Source organism: Branchiostoma belcheri, unplaced genomic scaffold (genome assembly GCF_001625305.1).
Source record: "Branchiostoma belcheri isolate BF01 breed outbred unplaced genomic scaffold, Haploidv18h27 scaffold139, whole genome shotgun sequence".
Classification (NCBI taxonomy): domain Eukaryota; kingdom Metazoa; phylum Chordata; class Leptocardii; order Amphioxiformes; family Branchiostomatidae; genus Branchiostoma; species Branchiostoma belcheri.
In genome coordinates, this window is record NW_017802813.1 from 84,962 (window position 1) to 105,803 (window position 20,842).

The following is a 20,842-nucleotide window of genomic DNA, read 5'->3' on the forward strand; positions in this document are numbered from 1 at the left end:
AACCCCCCTCCCCCTTACCCGGAGTGTCGATGATGTTGATGTTGTAGTCCTTCCACTCGGTGTAGGTGGCTGCTGATTGGATGGTGATGCCTCGCTGCCGTTCCAGCTCCATGAAGTCCATGGTGGCTCCCACCTGGTCCTTACCCTTCACCTGTCAATCAAAAAACAAAAGTGGCCCCTTTTCATAAATTACCAGTAGAATGATCTTGTTACCTTCGCCAAGAAGGTTATGTTTTCAGTAGCGTTTGTTCGTTTGCTTGTCTGTTTGTCTGTAAACAGCATAACTCGAGAAGCTATGGATGGACTGTCATGAAACTTGGTAGGTGGGTAGGTATTGATGAGACCTAGAAATGATTAGATTTTGGGCCCCCTGCCCTGGCAGCTTTCCTTGATACTGCAGCAGAACTTTCGGTTTTGATATCTCATGATCTCTTGTTACTCGAGTAGGGTCACGAGTTTTGCATGGAAGATAGCTCTTGTGATCGGGGAGAAGTGTCATTAGTTTTGGCAGCTTGTTTTGTTTATTTTTTCTGACAAAACAGGCCATGTAAGGTCTTCATGGTAACACAAGTTCAAAAGTTCATGTTGGAGACTTTGGATGAAATATATAATATAGCACATGTGTTTCCTTCTTATTTACTGTGTTACGTCCCGTATTACTAAAGGCAGTTGAAATTCCTGATGATACCTCATGCATAGCCTCAATCCTCCCTGTGTAGTACAGTACTCTCTCTGTCAGCGTGGTCTTCCCAGAGTCTATGTGTGCTGAGATCCCGATGTTTCGTATTCTGGACACATCCAAAGCTTTGTTCTGAAAAATAACAATAAGGAAAACACCAAAACATTTAACAAATGGTTACTTACTGTTAAAACAACACAAAAATAGATTGTACAAAAACATGTATATGATTGGCAATTTAATGATAATGTAATATGAAAGTCACTGTAGAAGGACAGGGGGATATCTAAAAAACAGTGGCACTTACCTTTTCATCTGTTGAGTACAGTCTTAATACTGCTGGTGCCAGCTGGAGATAAATACAGTAATTGTATGAGCAATATACTAGTGCTGTAGTTTGACTTTTTCTAAACATACATATAACTAGCACTAGACCATACATCGGCGCCCCCTTGCGAAACAATGACGCACTCCAAACAATGCCTTGCGTAACATGTATCGAGACTGATATAATTTAAATCGTCAGCTTTGTTGGGTAAGTCTGACGTCCCAGAACGCCGCTTAGTTTCTTGAATGCATCGCACACCCTTAATTAACAACTGATCGACAAAATCCTTGTTAGAACGGAGGGGGTAAATCTCACAAGTCACATGCTGGAAACACGCACACGTTTTTGACATGCACATGATCGCGATCACGTAACCGCGATGTTACTAACCTGTGTTTGCGCCCGTCTTGCCAGCTTACACTGCTGTGAAGTTAGTACTAACGTCGCCCTTAATAAGCTCATGGTTGAATCTGTCTCAACCCGATCAAGGGCACAAAATAAACGTCAGAATTATCGAGAAAACAGCGATGTTTCGTCTTCTTTCTTTCCTTCGAGCCGGCAAAGGTCATCCGAATGCGCAAATGCGGTGAACTCTTGGGTAACACCACTGTTTGGGGGGAGTACAGTGCAATGTACTAGTATTTTATTCCATCCCTTTATTGGGCATAAAAATAGCTGGTTTAACAAGAAAATTGTGTTTGCATTTTTAATGTATCTGTTTAATGTTTAATTTACTGAAATTGTCGCTTTTGTGGTGAACAGATATAAAGTTTCGTCAAGTGAGTGGATTATTCCCGTCCCATGACCACTTGCGTCACTTGACCTCAGCGCGTCTTTTTGGTAAGTTTTGGTGTGAAACTTCTCTAGAAATCTCGCTGTTTTGCACAGTTTTGATACCTTTTGAGCTTAGATAACACACACAGTGTTTGACTTCAGGTTTTAGTGTTCGTTATCTCGTATTCAAGCCAGATAACTTGTCGTTAGAGTAGCAGATACAGCGTTTTTGATGAAATTTTTGTCAAGAAATTTTTTCAGCGTTGTATAAACTATAATCTCCAAGCAGATGCAGGTGGCAAGGCAGACAGTATCCATTTGCCAGAGGAGTGTCCACCAGGTGGCTGAATACTGCCTTGCCTGGCCTTGCCAATGTATGATCTGCTTGGAGATTGAGGAGCAAAGAGGAGCCCGAAACGCTTCCGCCTCTGTGTCTAAAGACGAACCGTTTTCCGTGGCGAAACGTTTCATTCCGTTTCGAAACGGTATACCGTTTCTAGTCTAAAGTGGGCCTAATAGCCGTGGCGATTGTTGCAGGGCTTCTCTTAATTGTAGCCTTTTAGGGCTAATGTAAAAGACTGCAAGCAAGAGAAGCCCTGCAACAGTCGCCACAGCTACTAAACTAAATGCATTGCTATGATTCACTTATTTATACCGTTTCCCTCCTTCAGGTGCGCTTCTGGGCTGAAGACCAAATTCTTAGGCCAAATCTGAGCACTATAACCTGTGTGGTGCAGTGAAGACAACCCTATCCGAGAGCGTAAAACTACCAAACTTCCACCTATCCCCCTCTTAGCACTTCCCTCATCTACACCCTAATTCACACCTCTTCTAAACCCCATTCCCTCCTTCCCGCATTCTTTCCCACCCCTCTTTTTCCATCCCCTTTTTCAGAGCAATGATGAAAATGAAGATATTATGTAGGATGTATGCAGCACTCAGTGCATGCGTCATCCAATGTCACCTCTACACTTGATCTGAGCTCTGATTATTCCCATATGAAAACTAAATGAAAATTTGACCCGTAATGTTATAACCTAATTTGTATGTGTATTCAATAATTATAGAAATAGTACCATTAATCCTAAGATTTTACTAAGCAAGAATTAAAACATTATACAGTATTAGAAACATGCAGGATTTTGTATCACCTTTATTGTCACTGGTGTATACGGTATAGCTCTTATGTACAAATTTGCTGGACAGTATGTACAAAATTTGATGGTTTCACCAATTCTGTCTCCTCTTTGCAAAATCTTTGCAAAATCACGATAGCATTTATTATATGTACAGATACATAAAAAGGTTTCATATTCATGTGACGATACGTGCATAGCTGCTTAATGATTGCAGGTCCCAATTCAGCATTGTTCTGACTCAGTTTTGTTCTCATTTCTGTTTGCTGGTCACAAATAGAAGTGGTAGAACCGTCCTGTGGTCCCCGGTGCTTTGCTGGACCCTGGAGGTACTGATGGTGCCTCTTGCACGTTTGCCCTGCAGACGAGTGGGTTTGAGGGTGGGGAGGGGGAAGGTCAGTCCTGCGGGGTGGGGGTCTGCTTCTTTAGTAGGCCGAGACTTCACCTGAGTTGTCCTCTTCGGCTTGCTGAATGGTTTAGGCTGAAATACAAAACACAGAAAGTCAGAAATTCTTGAGTAGTTTTCCATTAGTGTAATGTTCTTACTTCTAGTTGCTATGAAGAGGCCTCAACCTGAATTACATACATGTATGGTTCGTTAAAGAGAAGATAATACTAGTATACTTGTACAAATGGTCAATGATGTCTCTCGTCTTATAGTTACACTCCAAGCAGAGGTATCTTTTTTTGCAGCCCAAAATACCAGTGTGTGATTGCAAAAAAAGAACACATGTTTAAGAAAGCCTTAAATCATGCCAAAAATAAGCCAAAGCCCAAACGTCTGCTAGATGAGTACATTGTACTCTCGTCTATCCCTAATTATTTGACCATTGGGGTACCAGTTATCTCCACCCTACACCTTTCTGTTTCTCTGATAATGTAATTGTGACATTTGGAAAATAGTGGTCTTCATCAGCATACATGTACTTTTTAAGTTATCATGTGTCATCATATCTCCACATCTCCAACCTCACCTCCTGTTTTGAGAACTTCACGGGGACAGTAAACCCTGAGCCCAGCTTTGTTGCCGTCACCTTTGCCCCAGGCTTGGCCAGTCTGTAGTTGGGGTCCAGGGCGGTCATTTTGTAGAGATGAGTGTCCCTCCACGGCTGTATACTGCCTTTCCTGGCCCGGGGATAGGTTGTCTGGGCTCCTATAGAAGATAAAGATGTTGATTTGCTGAAATATTTCCCATGATCCCAAGTAGAACACTGACTGAACATCATCTTTCTCCAGTAGTGTAGCACCACGAAATCTGCCTCCAACTGTCCAAGGGTACTAATCTTTTCCCTGCTGCCTTAACCTAATATCTTTGGAGGCAGTATCCAATTGGCCAGAGGAGTGTCGGCAGCCTACTGTTGGACTCCTATGGCCAATTGGATACTGTCTGCCACTGATAGGGATCTGCTTGGAGATTAGCCTAAACCTATTTACTATTCATTTGGTGCCAAATGGCCACCTTAGTAGGCTGGACGTTTTGCCAGCCAAAAGTACATGTACACTGTATGAGGGCACTGCACCACTGTTTAGATACATGTATTATGGAATACCTGTACAGTATCAGAATGTGAGTTCAAGAGAATATTTTGTCTCAGTACCTTTCCTACTGCCCAGCCCCACCACCAGTACAGGTAGACCAGCCCGAGGGACTGTGGCCTTGGGGATCTCTAGTTCTGGTCTCTGAGTCGACGCTGTAGTCCCCACACGCGAAACTGTGCTTCGCAGTTGCACAAAGCTCTTAGACAGCACCAGTCTGGGCTCCTGGCCATAGGTTCAAAAGGCATAATCAGTTAATACACAGACAGTTATGTAAGCTAACCTGGTATTAATAATAAAAGCCAAGCTTAGATACCACTCTCTTGTGTATTATTAACAATGATAACTAACTGATAGACTCTAATAACTTAAGAAGCTATGAATTTAGATGCTATTGTACACAGGGACAATATCATTGCTAATACATGTACATGTATGTACTAGTAGTAATAGAATATCTTTTGGCAGAGATCATGTATATTATGTGCATTTAGAAGAATTGACTTTTGCATAGAATTGCATGGACAGCCTTTTTTCATGAGGATATGAAATAAAGCACATCGGGAATTGTTATACTATCATAATCACAACAATGATGAACTTCAGGTTATTAGGTCAGATCTTTTGTACAGCTACATGCAGTTAACCCCCTGGTGCCTAATATAACCAATAGAGAATCTGTAGCCTATGTTACAGCTACTTCAGTATGCTAATTTACTAAAGATTAATATCTAAATATAGGACCTGTTGTGAGTCAGTAGCTGGTCGAGGAGGAGTGTCTAGCTGGAAGCCACTGCCGATGGTTCTCAGACCTTTCACCTGCATGGTTTTCCTCAGCTTCTGTTCCATACGATTGTCCTGGGAAGGATGGACAGAGAATGTGAATATGAATACATGATTCAATGTTGGTGGTGGCCATGCCTTAACCTTCAGCCTACTGTGGAAACCATTTGGCACTAAATTTATATTGGTTATGGGGTTACACATCAGAGAAAAGGTTGAGGTCCAAATTGAATATCTTTTTTAGTCTATTTGTTTTTAGATGTCAAAAGCGTATAGCGTTTCTATCCTTACTAAGAACATACATTGTACCTAGTATTTGAGCCTTTTTCTTGACTGTCTATGCTGTGAAATGAACCCTGGTGCCGACATTTTCAGTCATTACTGACATTCTAGAATTAGTATCAAATTAAACTGGCAAGTGGAGACTTGTAATAAATAGAGTTGACTCACCAGGAAGTATTTGTGTAAGATGGAGGACCTCCTCCTTGTACCTCTAAAGGTTAAATCATCGTCTTCATCATCATCATCTTCTTCTACACCTTCCAACTGAGGACAAAAGTTTAACACTTGTTAAGCATAGAGGAAACCTGTCATTGCACTTAAGCAAAGGATAGATAATCATAATAACACTATACCATTTTGTATGCATACTTGTGTTAGTTTTGAGTTAAATTATGCACAGTACTTTGGTAGCATTGGGGAATTTGCATACTAGTAGCTCTAGATAATGACAGTAAATTAGAATTTTTATACTGCTCAAAGAGCAACCTATAATATTTATACTGTAAGCTATTCCAGGCAGTTCTTGAGCTAAAGTATCTTTCTTGTACCTTACATGTGTAGCTATGACATACTAGTACTTGCTGGTAAACAATATTAGATGTAGAATGTAATTACAGAATGCACATGTATGTAACTCACCAGGTTCATTAGTTCCTTCATCTGCTGCCTGTGTTTGGGCTTCATCACCTGGTGCAGGTGCACATAGTCCTGGAACTGTGGACACATGAAGTACAACAATCATCAAGGATAAAGTCATTCACTTGTACCTATGAGTATAACACAAACACAGTAGTCTACCTCCAGTCGTAATGCACCTGTATTGCATGCAGAGTTGGTAAGAAATGTCTTGATGTGAAAGTTTTTGAGAAGTGGTCAAGGTGTGTCTCTATGAACATGGGTAAAGCAGCTTTCTAAAGGACTGTAACACCTTCCATTACTTGTTTTGCTAATCTGTTCCTCCATGTACCAGTGTTTCTAATCAGGAGATAGTCTAGTATTTTTCACCCTCAAACTACAGGAAAGGTGTCACATGGGAGTATTTCCTTACTGGTTTTACCCCGGGTAGGAAACATGCAATACTAGTATCTGGTACACAGAGAGCAATAGGCCCCATTCCCCCCACCCCATAAAAGAAAGGTCACAATACGAGTCAATTCTCTGCCTCTGAACCATGACCTTGGGTTTATAATGTGTCACAGACCCGTACCCGGGATCTTACGGTGCTTTAGCTTCAAAGAGAGGATACTTGTGCTACTGTATCGTCTACTGTACATTTTTGGAAGGTTGTTACGCATAAACTGAGGTTGCCCTCACAAAATAGTCGTCACTAACTAGTACAAAATGTAGATGGGCACAGATAGTGCAATAAGTAAATAGACCCTAGATCAAAATGAATCTTTGGTAATGGCTGCTATCACAAATGTCAGTACAAGTGTTGGTCCTTAGCATGAAAGTTCATCTGTGTTGGTCCTATTCTTACAGGTTGAACCCATATATTTTTGTTAAAACAAATAAGATTACCTATTATAATATCTTAGGTGTCATGGTGGCTGAACTCAAAGCAAGAGCTTAAAAACATACTATCCCTACTTCTGTTATGATCATGAGAATCAGCATCAGGCACAAAATAACCCTACAAAATTTGGATCCTTTTTCAGAAAAAATAGGTTGTAGGATTCAAAATGAACTCTATAGTTAAAAGTGTTCAAGGACATATAGGGATATCTAAGAGTTAATGCAGCCAAGTGCCATATAGTAGAACCTACCTATGGTTGTTTACATCCTGATGTTCCAACACCCCCTAACCCTAACCCTTGAACCCTAACCAGGACCCCTATGTTTTGACATGTTCGTCACATATTGTCTGAAGTTGGGGGCATCAGACGATAGGGGTATCGAACATAGAGCTATGCCCCCACCTACATGCAAAGTTGGAACACACCATATGGTTTCTGTCACTGTGTCAGCAACAGCTTGCACTCATCAACAAGACTTCCCTAATTACACACTGAATGAAAAATTAATCGAGCCGTACCAACGTTGAGATTAAAACTTACCTCTGCCTACTCGAATCCTTCCATTTGAACCAAACTGTTCCGAGAACAGACGAGCAGTAAGCGCTCTGGCTCACAGGTGTTGATCAGTTGCTATGGATTGAACAGTAGCTTAAGGCTTTTTCAGCCCAGACTGTAATGATATATATATAAGGCTCACCTATTTAGGGCACCAGTGAAGATAATGTCCAGAACAGGATCAACAACTTCGCAAGAATTGTTTTTTCTCCAGTCCCATAGGGAATCATCACAGAGTCGTGAGCACGTACAATGAGTGAAATCAAGGCATGGTTTGCTAAGCGACTACGTTTGTGCAATGTTGGAACGCGAAAGCTCCCACCAACGGAGAAAAGTGATCTGTGACGAGTTGACAGGACTCGTAACACAAGGAGAATTTCATTGTGACTGATGGTCTTTGATTTCACAGTGCGGTTGCTAGGCTAAAGACTGACACATGTAAATGTAAAAGTCCCACAAGTGCATGTGTATGGATTTTAGTCTGAAGACTAATTTGTGTTGGTGATCTAGACGTCATTTGTATGTTTAAATGCCTATACTTAAAGCTATGATTGCAACGGGTATGCCATGTTCTATTGTAATGCATTCAGGAAATGTGTGAAAGGGTGTTTGTTTGTTTTTCACTTACACTTGGAAAAGAGCCATACCAATGTAGCCTTTTAAAGTTTATAATCACTCAGTGATCTAAATTTTATTTCTTTTTTTTTAATCAGCATAGTTAAGATCGTTCTATATTATTATCACCTCAGTTTTACAATAAAGCAGGGTACATGTAGGTCCTGACCCCTAATCCTGACAACACACCTGGTAACTAGACACCTGGCCAATTGATTGATACAGGTGATCCTCTGCTCTACTTGTTAAATATGCAGGACAAAGGGCCAACAAAGGCTGACTATTAGCCCACAGGGTAGGGGGCTGGTACTTAATCACACTGTTTACATGTCGCCTATCTTGGGAGGCATTAGTTGGATATGGATATTCTAGTATTTACACTTCTTCTAGAGATCTCTATTGTGTGTACAGTATTATAGGGAGGTCAAGGCTTGTTGTATGCTAAAGATTGGTCCTGTTTCTAGTTGACAATGACATAATGATATGTGTAATGTATAGAGTAATTAGTGCTATATATAATGATAAATTGTATAATAATTATGATATTTCATGTTTTTCTTCACTGCAGATTTATTTAAAAGTTGTCAGATTCAGGTCCCACTTTTCATTTTTGTTTGTTTGCTTGATTTACTAATTAACCCAAAGCTACTGTGCCCCAAACACATCTCCCTTATGCATGTATGTGCTAATAATGTATCCTACTGAATCCTACTTTATAGGGAAGAATTGGGCTATGTACTACTGTAACATTTACTTAGTTCATTTTACTTTTGCTAGTTTTATTTCATGGTAGAAATGAGTTTTTCCCAATGTTTATACAGTCAAACCTGTACTAGCGGTCACCTTGGCATTGCGGTCACCCGGCCATAGCGGTCGGTTTTTGCCGGTCCCTTGAATTTTTCCCATTGACGTAAGCATTAAGAATCGCGTATATAGCGGTCACTGTTCAACGCGGTCAGCGGTCACCCCATTCCGGTCCCGCCGGCTGTCAACACCGCCGATAGCGGTCACGGCTGGCCGGCCGTTACCCGCTAAGCACCACGTACGTAACACCACCCGACCTCGGGCTACGGCCGTTAGGACGTTCAATCAAGCCTTGTGATAATTTTGTGGCCGCTACATTATTAAAATGTGAACTGAAATTAGACTCCAGATGTGTATGAAATAAAGGAAAACTTGATTTTGACACGAAATTTTTGCGGTCGCTCGTGTTGACGTCTTTGATATCTGAAACACCTGGTGCCGTGCGTGCCGCGGTGCTTTCAGTGGACTCGGCGAAGATTGCGGCAATCATCCTTACAAAAAACTTACGAATATCCATATTTGATTTTTCGATTCCTTGAAAAGCATAAATATGTGGCCAACTTCCCTTTTTCACGGGCATAATTCAAGAAATTTGGGCTGAGAAAATGCGTTTCGTGATTTTTCAAAATGGCGCAGGCTGCAACAACAATCAGGTCAATTGGGGTCATCGGAAGACTCCATTGGTTTGGAGGTAGATGTACCGACTTTTATTTAATTTTATAGCATCAAATGGCGTGATTACATTACAAAAATATTTGGAATACATTATTACAATTAATTTCCATCGTAAACTTAAGTCTGTAGTGAATATTCTACAAAATATGTAAGCCTGAAAGGAGCACTATTTTTGTTGACCACCACATTGGCATAATGGCAGAGGCAGACAACCCACGCTGGAAGAAACCCAAGCCGTAAACAAAGGAAAGTTTTCGCTACGTTTTCATGTTCAAAAATGACCAAAAACGGAAAATAAACGGCAACAGATGAACAATTATTTTGCTGTTAACTAAATGGACAGCATCTTGGTACAAAAAAATCTTGTTTACATGGTTGGAATTCGTTGTGGCGATGTCGGTCATGCGAAGCACTCACCAAAGAACAAAAACATGGCGATGTCATTCTCTTCCACTTTTCGACTTACGGTAACGTGGCGATTGCGGAGAAACGATGGCAAAAGCGGAAAGACAGACGTCGAACTTATTCCACAAGGTGGATGTGATTCAACTGACAGCGAGTGAGAGGGAATTACCGGTCGAAGGAGCTTAGATTAAACGGAGTTTGCAGTCAGAAGAAACATGGCTTGGAGTCGACAGAAACTTTGTTGCTTGATTCGCTTTCAAGTTTTCTGTAGGTAACATCGATGTTACACGTACACAAGAACAGTAAATGGCAACCAGTGATTTTGTATATTTTAGTGGGAAGGTTTCAGTAGATCAACTGAGTATCATGTCGAGTGCATGCAGTTTTGATACATCATTTTTTTTTCAAGCCCACAACTAAAGCAAAAGAACAACAATTGTATTATAACATGTAATGTTACATTTGAAAAGAGACTTACCTGTGCAATGAATGTTTTCATATGTTTGAGAATAAAGACATAAATACATCTTTGTTCAATGGTACTGAAAGCATGTGTCACTTCGGGGGGGGGGGGGCAACTAACCGCCATTTCTCTATAGTGGTCACCTGGCCATAGTGGTCAATTTTGGCCAGTCCCTTGAGTGACCACTATAGACAGGTTTGACTGTAATTTGCAGTTAAATCAATTCTATAGTACAGCAGTCATATGAGGGAGACATACTTGCATAGGAGAGGTCACAGCAAAAACCATGAATTCAAAATAAAAAAGTTTCAAGATTCACAGTGTTAATGCTCAGTACCTGATACTTGACCGTAGCATGGGCCAAGTTCATCATAGCCCCAAACACATCCACAGCATGTTGTCCCAGGGACTTCAGCTTCTCTTTCATGATGACACCTGGTAGTGCTGCTGTCTCATCCTCAGGGTCTTCCTCTGTCAGCTGTAAGCAGCCCATACTAGCCTGGGTTGGCCTGGAGAAAAATCGAAATTTAAGCAAAGTTATTGAACTTTGCAACATATATTATCCTTTGGAAATTCCAAAATCCAAACATCAAATTCAGGCAGCATAGTCTTTGTCCCTTATGGCACCTGACACCCTGACTTTTCATTCATGTGTTTATGTCAGTACTTTGAGAGCGTCCTTCAAAGTACATGTACATGGCTTTTCGCTTTTCAGATGTGTTTCAAAGCACATCTAGCAGATTGCCATAGTACCTGTGTTTAAAACGGGCTCCTCCAATCAGTGCTGGATATTTCTTGAGCAGTGTGTTTTCCTGAAGAACAAATAAAAGTTCATGATGACTCTCGAACAGGTGTTTTATTGAAAACAGAGTATGTGAAAAAAAATATATTTCAGGACACCATTCAAGGAAAGTTGTTTCATTGTTGAGTCAAGATCTTTCCTAGGGAAACCCAAAGGAAGACCTAAGCTTGGACATTATTAAAAAAGTGAAGAGTTTGAAACAAAAAAATGTACTTAAGTCTTACATCGTCATTCTGAGCTCCCACCAGTGCTGTGTCAGACATCCTCTCCCTGATTTTGGAGTTGGCTGTCTGCATGGCTCCTCCTTCCTTAGACACAAAGTTCATGGCCTCCTTTGTCACTGCCAGGATGTGGTCAGTGATGTCATCCAGCTGATGGCATGCAAAATTAAAAGAGGACACCATTATTATCACTTTAAACTGTGTAAGTTCACTCACTTTTGCAGTGGTTTTATTTTACAGTAGGAAGAAAAATGTGGTTTTCACAGTGTTTTAAATCTGCAGTTGAAACAATTCTGTAGTACTGTTACAGTTACTGTAGTAATACATCAGAAAATGCATATTACATAATTACATAATACATGACTGATTGTATTCTAGGACCTTTCTTTTCCCTGCTTCTTCACTGTAATTAACGGTAGCAAAATGGAGATGTTCACAGAACTATTTGTTGACATGGTGGCGACAAAAAGTCGAGGAATCATTTGTTCACGGTAATGATAAGTTCAAGGTACAGAAGTGACCGTGAAAACCATGAACATAAAAGCACTATGAAAATAAAGTCAGGAATTTACAGTACCTTCCTCTGCAGCCTCTTGAGCGAGGCTGTAGTTTCCCACTCCACCACTGCTGGCTCCTCCCCATTCAACATGGCTGAAGCTGTCTCTGACTTCAGGATCTTTCTAGCAGACCTGAGAAACCAAACAAGATTTACACAGTCATTTATAATAGAATAAGTACTAGTGTTCTTCATTGCTATGGTTAAGAAAACATATAAATTCTGGACCCAGACCCAGATGCAGAAACACTAGTAGAACAAGGTTTCACCCCCCCCCACCCCCAAAAAAAGAGAGATAATAAGAATTGTCTTCTCAGATCTTTCACAACTCACCTTGACAAAGTACCGTGGGCTGGCATTTCAGTACCACGGGTATGGGGGGAAGCCAGCCCTTTGCTTTCTTCACTTAATGTGTGCAGCAACTGTCCTGGGTAAACTTCTGACTCCAGACCACCTGTACGTAACACATGTTACAATTTATCCTTACATGTACTACCTGTCATGCAGACTTGTATAGTATGGGGTTGCTACATGTGCATTGTCTCTCAAGACAACTCACTCACCAGCTGTCACTCACTCACTGCACGGCTTAACATCCGTTGTTTCCCGTCATGCAAGGGTTGGACGTTGTGGGGTGTCGTTTAGGTCTAATAGCTGCTCTCCATCTGTCTCTGTCTAGTGGGTTGGCCTTCTGCAGTTTCAAGCTTTTGATGTCTTCCCTAATACTGTCTACCCATCTCTTCTTTGGGCGGCCACGTGGGTTTCGGCCCTCTACGGGCATTGTCATGACCTTCCTTGGCCAGTTCTGCGGGTCCATCCTTTGTACGTGCCCATACCAGTAAAGTCTGTTGTAGCGCAAGATCTCTCGTAGGCTGCTTACTCCTAGCCTACACCTAAGACATTTAGCATAATAATATGCCAACAACATGTACAATAGCAATAGAAAGTCACCTGTACCTTGGAATTGGCTCCTGAACATGCTGCGCCGAGAGGCTGACCCTGTGTGATTCAAGGTTGAACTGCTTGTCTGCAGAACTGGTGACTGTAGGTCACATTGTACTGCCTGTAGGAATTTCATAAACATCAACACGTGTTTCTTACATCTGAATCTGCGTAAGTTTGTATTTTTATCACCTTACATGTATCACTCGCATCATTTCTTGAAAGAATTATTAGCATATTCAATAAATGTTGCCAAATAGTACATCAAGGTCTGAATATGAACTCCAAGAAAACAATGAATGATCTCTGACACTCAGATACTTCAAACTTCAATAAAATTTAGGCATTTACGAGATTTCAATAAACTGAAAAAAACTTCAGTCAAAGACAATGTTCTGGCATCTTTTTTGCATGCTTGTGCACTCTCTCTGGCTGGCCTTAGCCATTTAAGACATGTCACTTACTAACATGTCAGCAGAATGTACTGTGCCTGTGCGATACCTTGGTTTTTCACGGTTTTCGTTGGATGTATGGTCAATGTTGCATCAGAATTTTGTCTGTTGCAGACAATATCTTTTCAACACAACATTTGGAAACTACAGATGGGATGTTAACCTTATATGCGCGAATACGACCTTATATGAGACATTCTGCCGAAGTGCTATATGTACAATACATTACTGGTTTCTCGCAGGTGTGGTACGTTGTACGGACTTGCTTCACTCACTTTGTGTTTGACAAGGAACTCCTCCACAACCAGACTGGCCTGACTGGGGTCCGCGTCCTCCTCCAGTGCCAGGTGTTCCCCAGGTGCGTGTGACAGGCGCTGCATCAGGGTGCTGCTGCGGGTGGGAGCTGCCAGGTGGCTCTCAGGCTGAATCAGGTGCACCAACACTTCCTTATCTGTTGGAGAGAAACCTTCTTCAGAATATATTGTTTTTCTACAATAGCCTATTAGTAAGTGTATACAGTCACATGTTTTTCAGATGAGATGTTCAATGACAGGAATTGATAAAGGTGAAAATATTCTGACTTAACTGCACTCTTTTTTCGCACTTGATTGAGAGTTTAAATTGGTATCATAAAAACTTGACCGTTACATGTATATAGTGATGATGATAAGTTGATTGCAAATTCCTGGCAGTGCTAAAAGGCTACTTCTAAGTAATACATGTACATCAAAATAGTTAGGCACATTGCTTAGGATCAAAGTGGTATTGTCATCAAAACAATGTCACAGCTTACAGACATGGCTTATTCCCTGTCATATTCAAAAGTACAGTGTTTATACAGAGCTTTCTCTCGCAGTCCAAAGATGACTGACCTCTACTGCTGTCCTCCCTGTCTGTTGGAGTGTTGGGAGGAGCAGGGCTGGCATCTCCCCCAGGCAGTAGAGACTCGGGGTGGTAGGGTGACTTGGTAGGCAGGGTGGAGCCTCGGCCATCATGCAGGACACTCTGGTCAGGTGCAGCGGCTCCAAACTGTGAAAAAAAATTCTCTTGATGAGAATCTGTATAAATAACAAATTTTGTACTCTGGATTTAAACAAGTGCAAAGCTCTTGACTAATACTAGTACCCTCTAGCGACTCCTTTTGACAGCAGGTATGCTTAATACAGGATATAAGTGACTAAAACAATTTGGTTTCAACAATATTTTGTTTGTGAACAAAGGGAAGAATGGCTACAATGTTCAGCCACCTAACATGTCTTCTTTCAAAATGCAGATTAGAAGGATCCATACATAGTATATAGATATGCATGTGTACCGTCTATTATTTTTGGGGAGATGGAGGTTGTTTAAAGTTAAAACTTTTGATCCAGCTCAAAAGATTGTTCTCATCGATCACCTAGAGACATTGTAACTGTAACCAACACGGATGAATTTTCATGACAGTAATATTTTTGGTATATTATACTATACCACGGATGAATTTTCATGACATTAATATTTTTGGTATATTATACCAAAAATATTACTGTCATGAAAATTCATCAGTGTTGGTTACAGTTACAATGTCTCTAGGTGATCGATGAGAACAATCTTTTGAGCTGGATCAAAAGTTTTAACTTTAAACAACCTCCATCTCCCCAAAAATTATAGAAGTGATTTTAGTGTAGAATGGTTGTTGGTAATACAACCTCTGTCCCCTGGATGGTGTGTAGACTCTGTGTGTCATCCCTGGTGTAGTCCTGGTGCATGATCTCTATCTCCTCATCATCAGATACATCACCCATCACCATACTGACATCAGGACCCATGTACATGTACTGTGTCTCAGCCTGACTCTTCTTCAGATCCTCTAGTTCAGCTTTCAGTCTTTCTATTTCCTGAATAATTTCCCACAGTGAAGACCACATCAATCATAATTTTTTTCAGTTTTTCATCCCTTTGTTCTTGAAGAAACACAAAATATAACTTCAAAGCATGTATGCTACACAGAATGGTGGTTATGAGCATACAAATGTACCAGGCTACCAGCTATACGATATACTATTGGAGGTAAAAAAAATTCACTTTTAGTTCAAACTACAATGATGTACCTCCAGTGCAATATCCAAGCGGTTCTTTGTCATCTTCAGACTTTTTTTGAACTCCTGGTTCTCTTGGGTCAGTGCAGCGATGACTTTTGAATCATCTTGTTCCCTCTCCAGAGTTGACTTCATGTGTACTGGTGTCGCCTGTATATTGACCTGCCCAAAGCTTTTTTCCTATAAACATCCAGAAATAAAGAAGAGATGAAGAAATGAAGAGCAGGCGATATATAACTGCAACTGAGTTTTTTTCAGAAAATTCAGAAAATTGATGAGGACTAAAAGCCTGGTTGCTAAACCACAGCAAGCAACAGCAACAAAAGAGGCTTTGCTTATTTTCAGGAGGTCTGACTATACTACCTGTCCTCCCTTTGTGGCTGTTGAGGCTGAGGCTTGGTCTTGTATAGACAGGCCACACCGACTACACGTAGAGCTGTCAGCTGCATCCTGTGGACTCTGTACCGTCTCAGTCATCTCTGACCTGAAGAGACAAATAAAACGGAATGATCCATGACAAAAATGTGCATGCTGATGCCTTTCTGACACAACCAAGAACACATTTAAGTGCAAAACGGAATCCTGTAAGCTGATTGGCAATCTCTAAGGCCACTTTGCCCTAACTTAAGCAAGGAGTACAGCGCCCTGATCTGACTGTAGTAGAAGGGTATAAAGAATGTGCGATACTACTCTTGGTCATGCTGATGAAGACTTTTGAATAAAAATGTCGAAACCGGTAAACGTTGTGTCTCAGACGTCATCCTTCGACACAAGCACAATTTTTATTTATAGCAAGTTGGTGTGTTACACTAACATCCGTGTCCATAATATCACCAGGGTCCATAATATCGCCACCTTGAGAAAAAGTGTGCTTAAAGATATTTTTACGGCAACATACCCTAGGTATGTACACTTGAGGTGTGAAGGAGTGCATACCAAAAGTATGTTGCAGTAAAAATATCTTTAAGCACACTTTTTCTCAAGGTGGCGATATTATGGACCCTGGTGATATTATGGACATTGATGTTATATGTTACAGCTATACCGGCTATATAGATACAGAACAACTTAGAAAAAGTACCTGACTGTTGTTGTGTGCTCCACCCTCACTTTGGACTTTACCACTTTGGGCCGGCATTTTAGCTGAATCATCAAAGCATCGTTTTCTGTTTCCTGCAATGTGGTATGGAAATAAGGAAAAATTTTTCATTGCAAGAAATCAACAGGAAAAGGAACTTGCTTCAGGGATTCTTTAATTTCTTCTTCAAAGAATAATTTTCTTGTCACAAGATACACTTTCTTTGTACAAGAAAAATGAGAAAAAGCATTTTTGGTAGTGTAAAAGTTTGATACTTTAATTTAATGTTATACCAACTTGCTGTCAGAAATAAATGACAGTGTACCTTGACTTCGAGAGCTGCCTTTATCTCTCCTAACTGAACCTTCAGTCTTCTGATCTCCTGTTGGAAGAACAAATACTATACGTCTTGAAATATCCATGGTATTTTTAACCTTACAGCCACCCTTTCTACCGAGGACTCAATGAGAGATCCCAACTTTGTTACTTGTGTACCAACAATATTATATATTCACTCCCTGAATGCAATATGGTTGATTTAACCAAGTTATCATGTATAGGAATGACAGGAACATTGCCCTATTCTTTCATTGAGTACCTTAAGTAAAACTCCTTACCTTTTCAGTCTCTGTGCCCTTCACTCTCAGACCTCTAAGGTGCACCAGGAGAGTTGTTGGGTCATACCACTTTCCATCTTCATCTTGCCACTTGCCCTCCTACAGAAAGGAAGAAAACAATTGCCTTCCAAAAACATGGGGAGGGAGGTACACTTGACAGTACCGGCATGTGATTCATTGACTGTTATGACCTGCATACACTAACCACCATGCTTTCAGTACCACGGATGTAGCCTAGCAAAGATAGAGATGTTGAAGTTTTTGATACCCAAATCCAAGCCTGATGCAATTGACAGTATGTGATTCATTGATTGTTGTGACCTGCATACATTAACCACCATGCTTTCAGTACCATGGATGTAACCTGGCAAAGAAAGGGAAAATAATATTAGGTTTTTGACACCCAAATCCAAGCCTGATGCAAAGTGAGAAATTCAATTACATCCTACCTTGACCTTGACTTTCATCCCTGCTGATTCTTCCACCTGACCTTGAGCCTTCATTGCCTGGGAAGTAAAAATAAGAATTTTGTTTTGTTATTAGGCCACATTGATTTGGTGATTCTAGTCTGCTGTACACTAAAATGTAAATTTGGGCAATTTACTTCATAAAATTTGCATTAGTGTCATTGCTTGGGTTGCAAATTCATTAAACTTTTCCCATTGTTTAGATATTAACATCTACAATGTGTATCTGTCAAACTTGTGAGTTTTGTTGCTTTTTTTTTATATAAAAAATGTATAAATTTTTTTTCATAAAAATTGTTTTTTTTTTATTAAAAAACACAGAGCATACCTTCTTGAGCCTGACCACCTCATCCAGGGTTTTCTCCATCCTCTCCTGCATCAGGAGCTTCTCATTGGTCAGCTTGGTGTTCTCCTCCATCACTTTTTGGTACATCTGTAGTTGGTAACGTTAGTAGTGACACTCATTATCAAGGCTCAAACTAGGAAAACTGTCAGCCTGATCATTTCCAGAACATACATGTACATGTAAATCTACATGAAGGTATGGTTAATTTCTTATTGACTCATAAGAATAAAAAAGAAAGGAATCTATCATTGATGTTACAGTAAAGTTGAAATATTTTGAAAGTGTTAGACAGAACTCACCAGTTTCCTCTCTTCCAATTCAGCAGCCATCCTGTGTATTGAATACATCATTGGCTATTTGACTTGATTGAAAAACAGCAAAGTCATTATATCATGACATAAGTCCTGATTTAAGTTATATAATAACTAATAATGAGGAAATAGAATAATATGTAGACTATTTTTCAGGAAAACACACAAGGAATTCGGTTTTTGCACCTGAAATACTCTAGCAAAGGCAAGAGAGGACTTTGAAACTGTGGTTTTTCACACACATAAGACCCATTACAGTACTAAGGTCTCTTGACCATCGTTCAGAACAGTGTTTTATAGGAAGTAATGTTTGTAATTCTTAACATGACAAGATATGTGTGTTTATCCTCACATATTCATGTTGACAGTTTGTTCCTCCAGCTGTGTCAGCAGCTTCTGTAGCTGTGCCTCCATGACAGCAACAGCTGGAAGAATTTGTGACATAAAATGAAAATATGAAAAAAAGTCATTAACTAAACACTTGAAATGTCTTTACCATTAGTCAAGGATACAGAAACAGACAAATACTACAAAATCCAGATCAACGTATCAAGGTGCTACTGAATTACTGAATGATGTAGGCAATGTTAAACAGATTGGCAATCTTACCAGACACATCATATGCAATATTTTTGCCTCATCAAATTAATTAGACGATCAACCCACAGGACAGAGACAAGTGGCGGGCTGCCATCAAGCCCCAGATGTATTGTGCAAGCATGTATGTGATACCCTGCATTAATTCAGCCGTATAAAGGCTGCGACTGCACGGGTACTGTTTGGACAATAAAAAACCATTTATTATTATAAGCACGTCTAACCCTCAGAAGATGAGGAACAACAGACGATAAACCGGACAGTGAGTGTGTGTGTGAGTGATAACTGATCCCCACAGCTGCCTATACTGACCATCCTCTCCCTCTGTCCTGATCCTCTTCAGTAGACCGTTGACCTCTGCAGCAGCATGTTTCAGCACAGCTCCACCACTCTGGTCTATCGGCTTCTGCTTCACTGAAGTTAGATGTACACGGGTTATGATATAATTTCATTGGAAAAAGCCTAATAGTACTAGTAGTTTAATTAAATGTTGCGAAGAGTCTTTGATATAAATGTTTTTGATTAATATGTAGATTAACGTCTTATAGAAGTTGAAAGTTATTGAAATGCTAAATGCATTCGAGTGCTTTTCCTTTAGTAAGGAGAATGGGGATATGATTTAAAACAATGAAAAACACAGTCATACTGACCTTGTTTGAAGGCATTAAAAACCTGCTTCTGTAGGTTCTCCTTTTCACTGTTGAAAAAATAAAGCAAAATAAAGGTTAGATCTTAGAAATCTACAAAAGAAAATCCTAAAAAAGTACACTTCCGATCTCTTCCCTATCATCAAACATGTATTACACATGGCATGGTTATTGTACAGAGATGTCTTTATTTTGAATCATGGCATACTTGCACCAATCAACTCACTGCCCAGGCTGTAGTAGCTGGATTAACAACACAATCAAATGACTTTCAGCACCAAGGACAGGGACATCTTGTGTATTGAAGATACTAGTATAGACTACTGGGGGTAACTTACGTCGTCAAATGGTCGACTTTCCTTCCCTGTTCTTTTAGTTTCAGCATCTGTTCGTTCATGTTTTTCAGTTTCTCAGAGGCAACCTTAGCCGTCACCAGGCCTTCCCTACAACAGGACACGTCTTCAGTATACAAGATACAAGATGTCTTTATTGGTTTGTCACAATTCCACAAACCGTATTAAAACCAATTTACAAGCAATTTTGAGTCAGGCATTGCCGCATTGGGCATGAAAATTATCTGATAATGTTGAATACTTGAAGACTGTAAAAATATTTGACTTATAGACAATATTTCACAAAATACATGTAACGTTATGTTGTTACGATTCACATCTATGTCACAGAATATTGGAAAACATACTGGTTTAACAATCATGTCAGATCAGTTATTGGAGGGTGGCTATATGAGTATCAGTATGCCACACTCTTTCTGCTACTAAGGCCATGTTGATTTGATTATATGGATGACATCCGCGCGGGCATGAATTTTCGGCCGTTTCAAAAAAAAGTTTTCAACCATACTGTAAATCGTACAAAACAGTTGCAAAATGAGCAAAAATATACCGTAAGTTACAAAAAAAACATACCAATGTCGTAGAATGCCAAAATCAAACGAAAAAAGACGAAATTGTAAAGAAATGAACTTGAAGACTAGATTATTCCCCAACCCATATTCTGTCCCATTTGTTCAACCCTCATGACCACGTAGATTTCATAATGAAAACAACTTTTTTTTTTTGCAAAACTTTTTTTATTCGCACGCGCGCATCAATTTTGGGGTTCCCGGAAGATGTCATCCATATAATCAAATCAACATGGCCTAATCGTAACAGTTTC

At 40.1% G+C, this 20,842-nt stretch overlaps 2 protein-coding genes across 2 annotated transcripts in view; both read right to left on the bottom strand.

The window, feature by feature from the left end:
* The window catches only part of LOC109464469 (elongation factor G, mitochondrial-like), a 9,388-nt gene extending 7,772 nt beyond the window's left edge, over positions 1-1,616 (bottom strand). The window contains exons 1-4 of the mRNA XM_019761463.1: positions 1,398-1,616; positions 987-1,028; positions 689-811; positions 19-151 (exon numbers count right to left, since the gene is read on the bottom strand). Coding sequence (XP_019617022.1) covers positions 19-151; positions 689-811; positions 987-1,028; positions 1,398-1,469 — 370 coding nt within the window. The 5' untranslated portion in view covers positions 1,470-1,616. The remainder of the gene's footprint in view (positions 1-18; positions 152-688; positions 812-986; positions 1,029-1,397) is intronic.
* Positions 1,617-3,170: 1,554 nt separating this feature from the next.
* On the bottom strand, positions 3,171-20,158 carry LOC109464438 (myosin-11-like). The gene is made up of 26 exons (XM_019761421.1): positions 20,005-20,158; positions 19,670-19,716; positions 19,332-19,433; positions 18,775-18,847; positions 18,411-18,441; positions 18,094-18,198; positions 17,748-17,804; positions 17,299-17,397; positions 17,007-17,063; positions 16,685-16,776; positions 15,967-16,087; positions 15,616-15,783; positions 15,214-15,402; positions 14,398-14,554; positions 13,801-13,976; positions 13,130-13,194; positions 12,153-12,264; positions 11,579-11,725; positions 11,306-11,364; positions 10,890-11,061; positions 6,158-6,232; positions 5,687-5,782; positions 5,198-5,311; positions 4,516-4,678; positions 3,892-4,070; positions 3,171-3,398 (listed from the first exon to the last, which is right to left on the bottom strand). The coding sequence occupies exons 1-26, from the start codon at positions 20,061-20,063 to the stop codon at positions 3,171-3,173; spliced, it is 2,943 nt and encodes a 980-aa protein (XP_019616980.1). The 5' UTR covers positions 20,064-20,158.
* Positions 20,159-20,842: the final 684 nt, after the last annotated feature.

Bases quoted from the DNA above. Each gene is read 5' to 3' on its own strand.
- LOC109464438 (XM_019761421.1), bottom strand. From the start codon at position 20,063: ATGAACGAACAGATGCTGAAACTAAAAGAACAGGGAAGGAAAGTCGAC. The intron at 19,717-20,004 runs GTAAGTTACCCC...TTTTTTCAACAG, and splicing joins AAAGTCGACCATTTGACGAC to TGAAAAGGAGAACCTACAGA. The intron at 15,784-15,966 runs GTAGTATAGTCA...GGATGTTTATAG, and splicing joins CAGCCACAAAGGGAGGACAG to GAAAAAAGCTTTGGGCAGGT.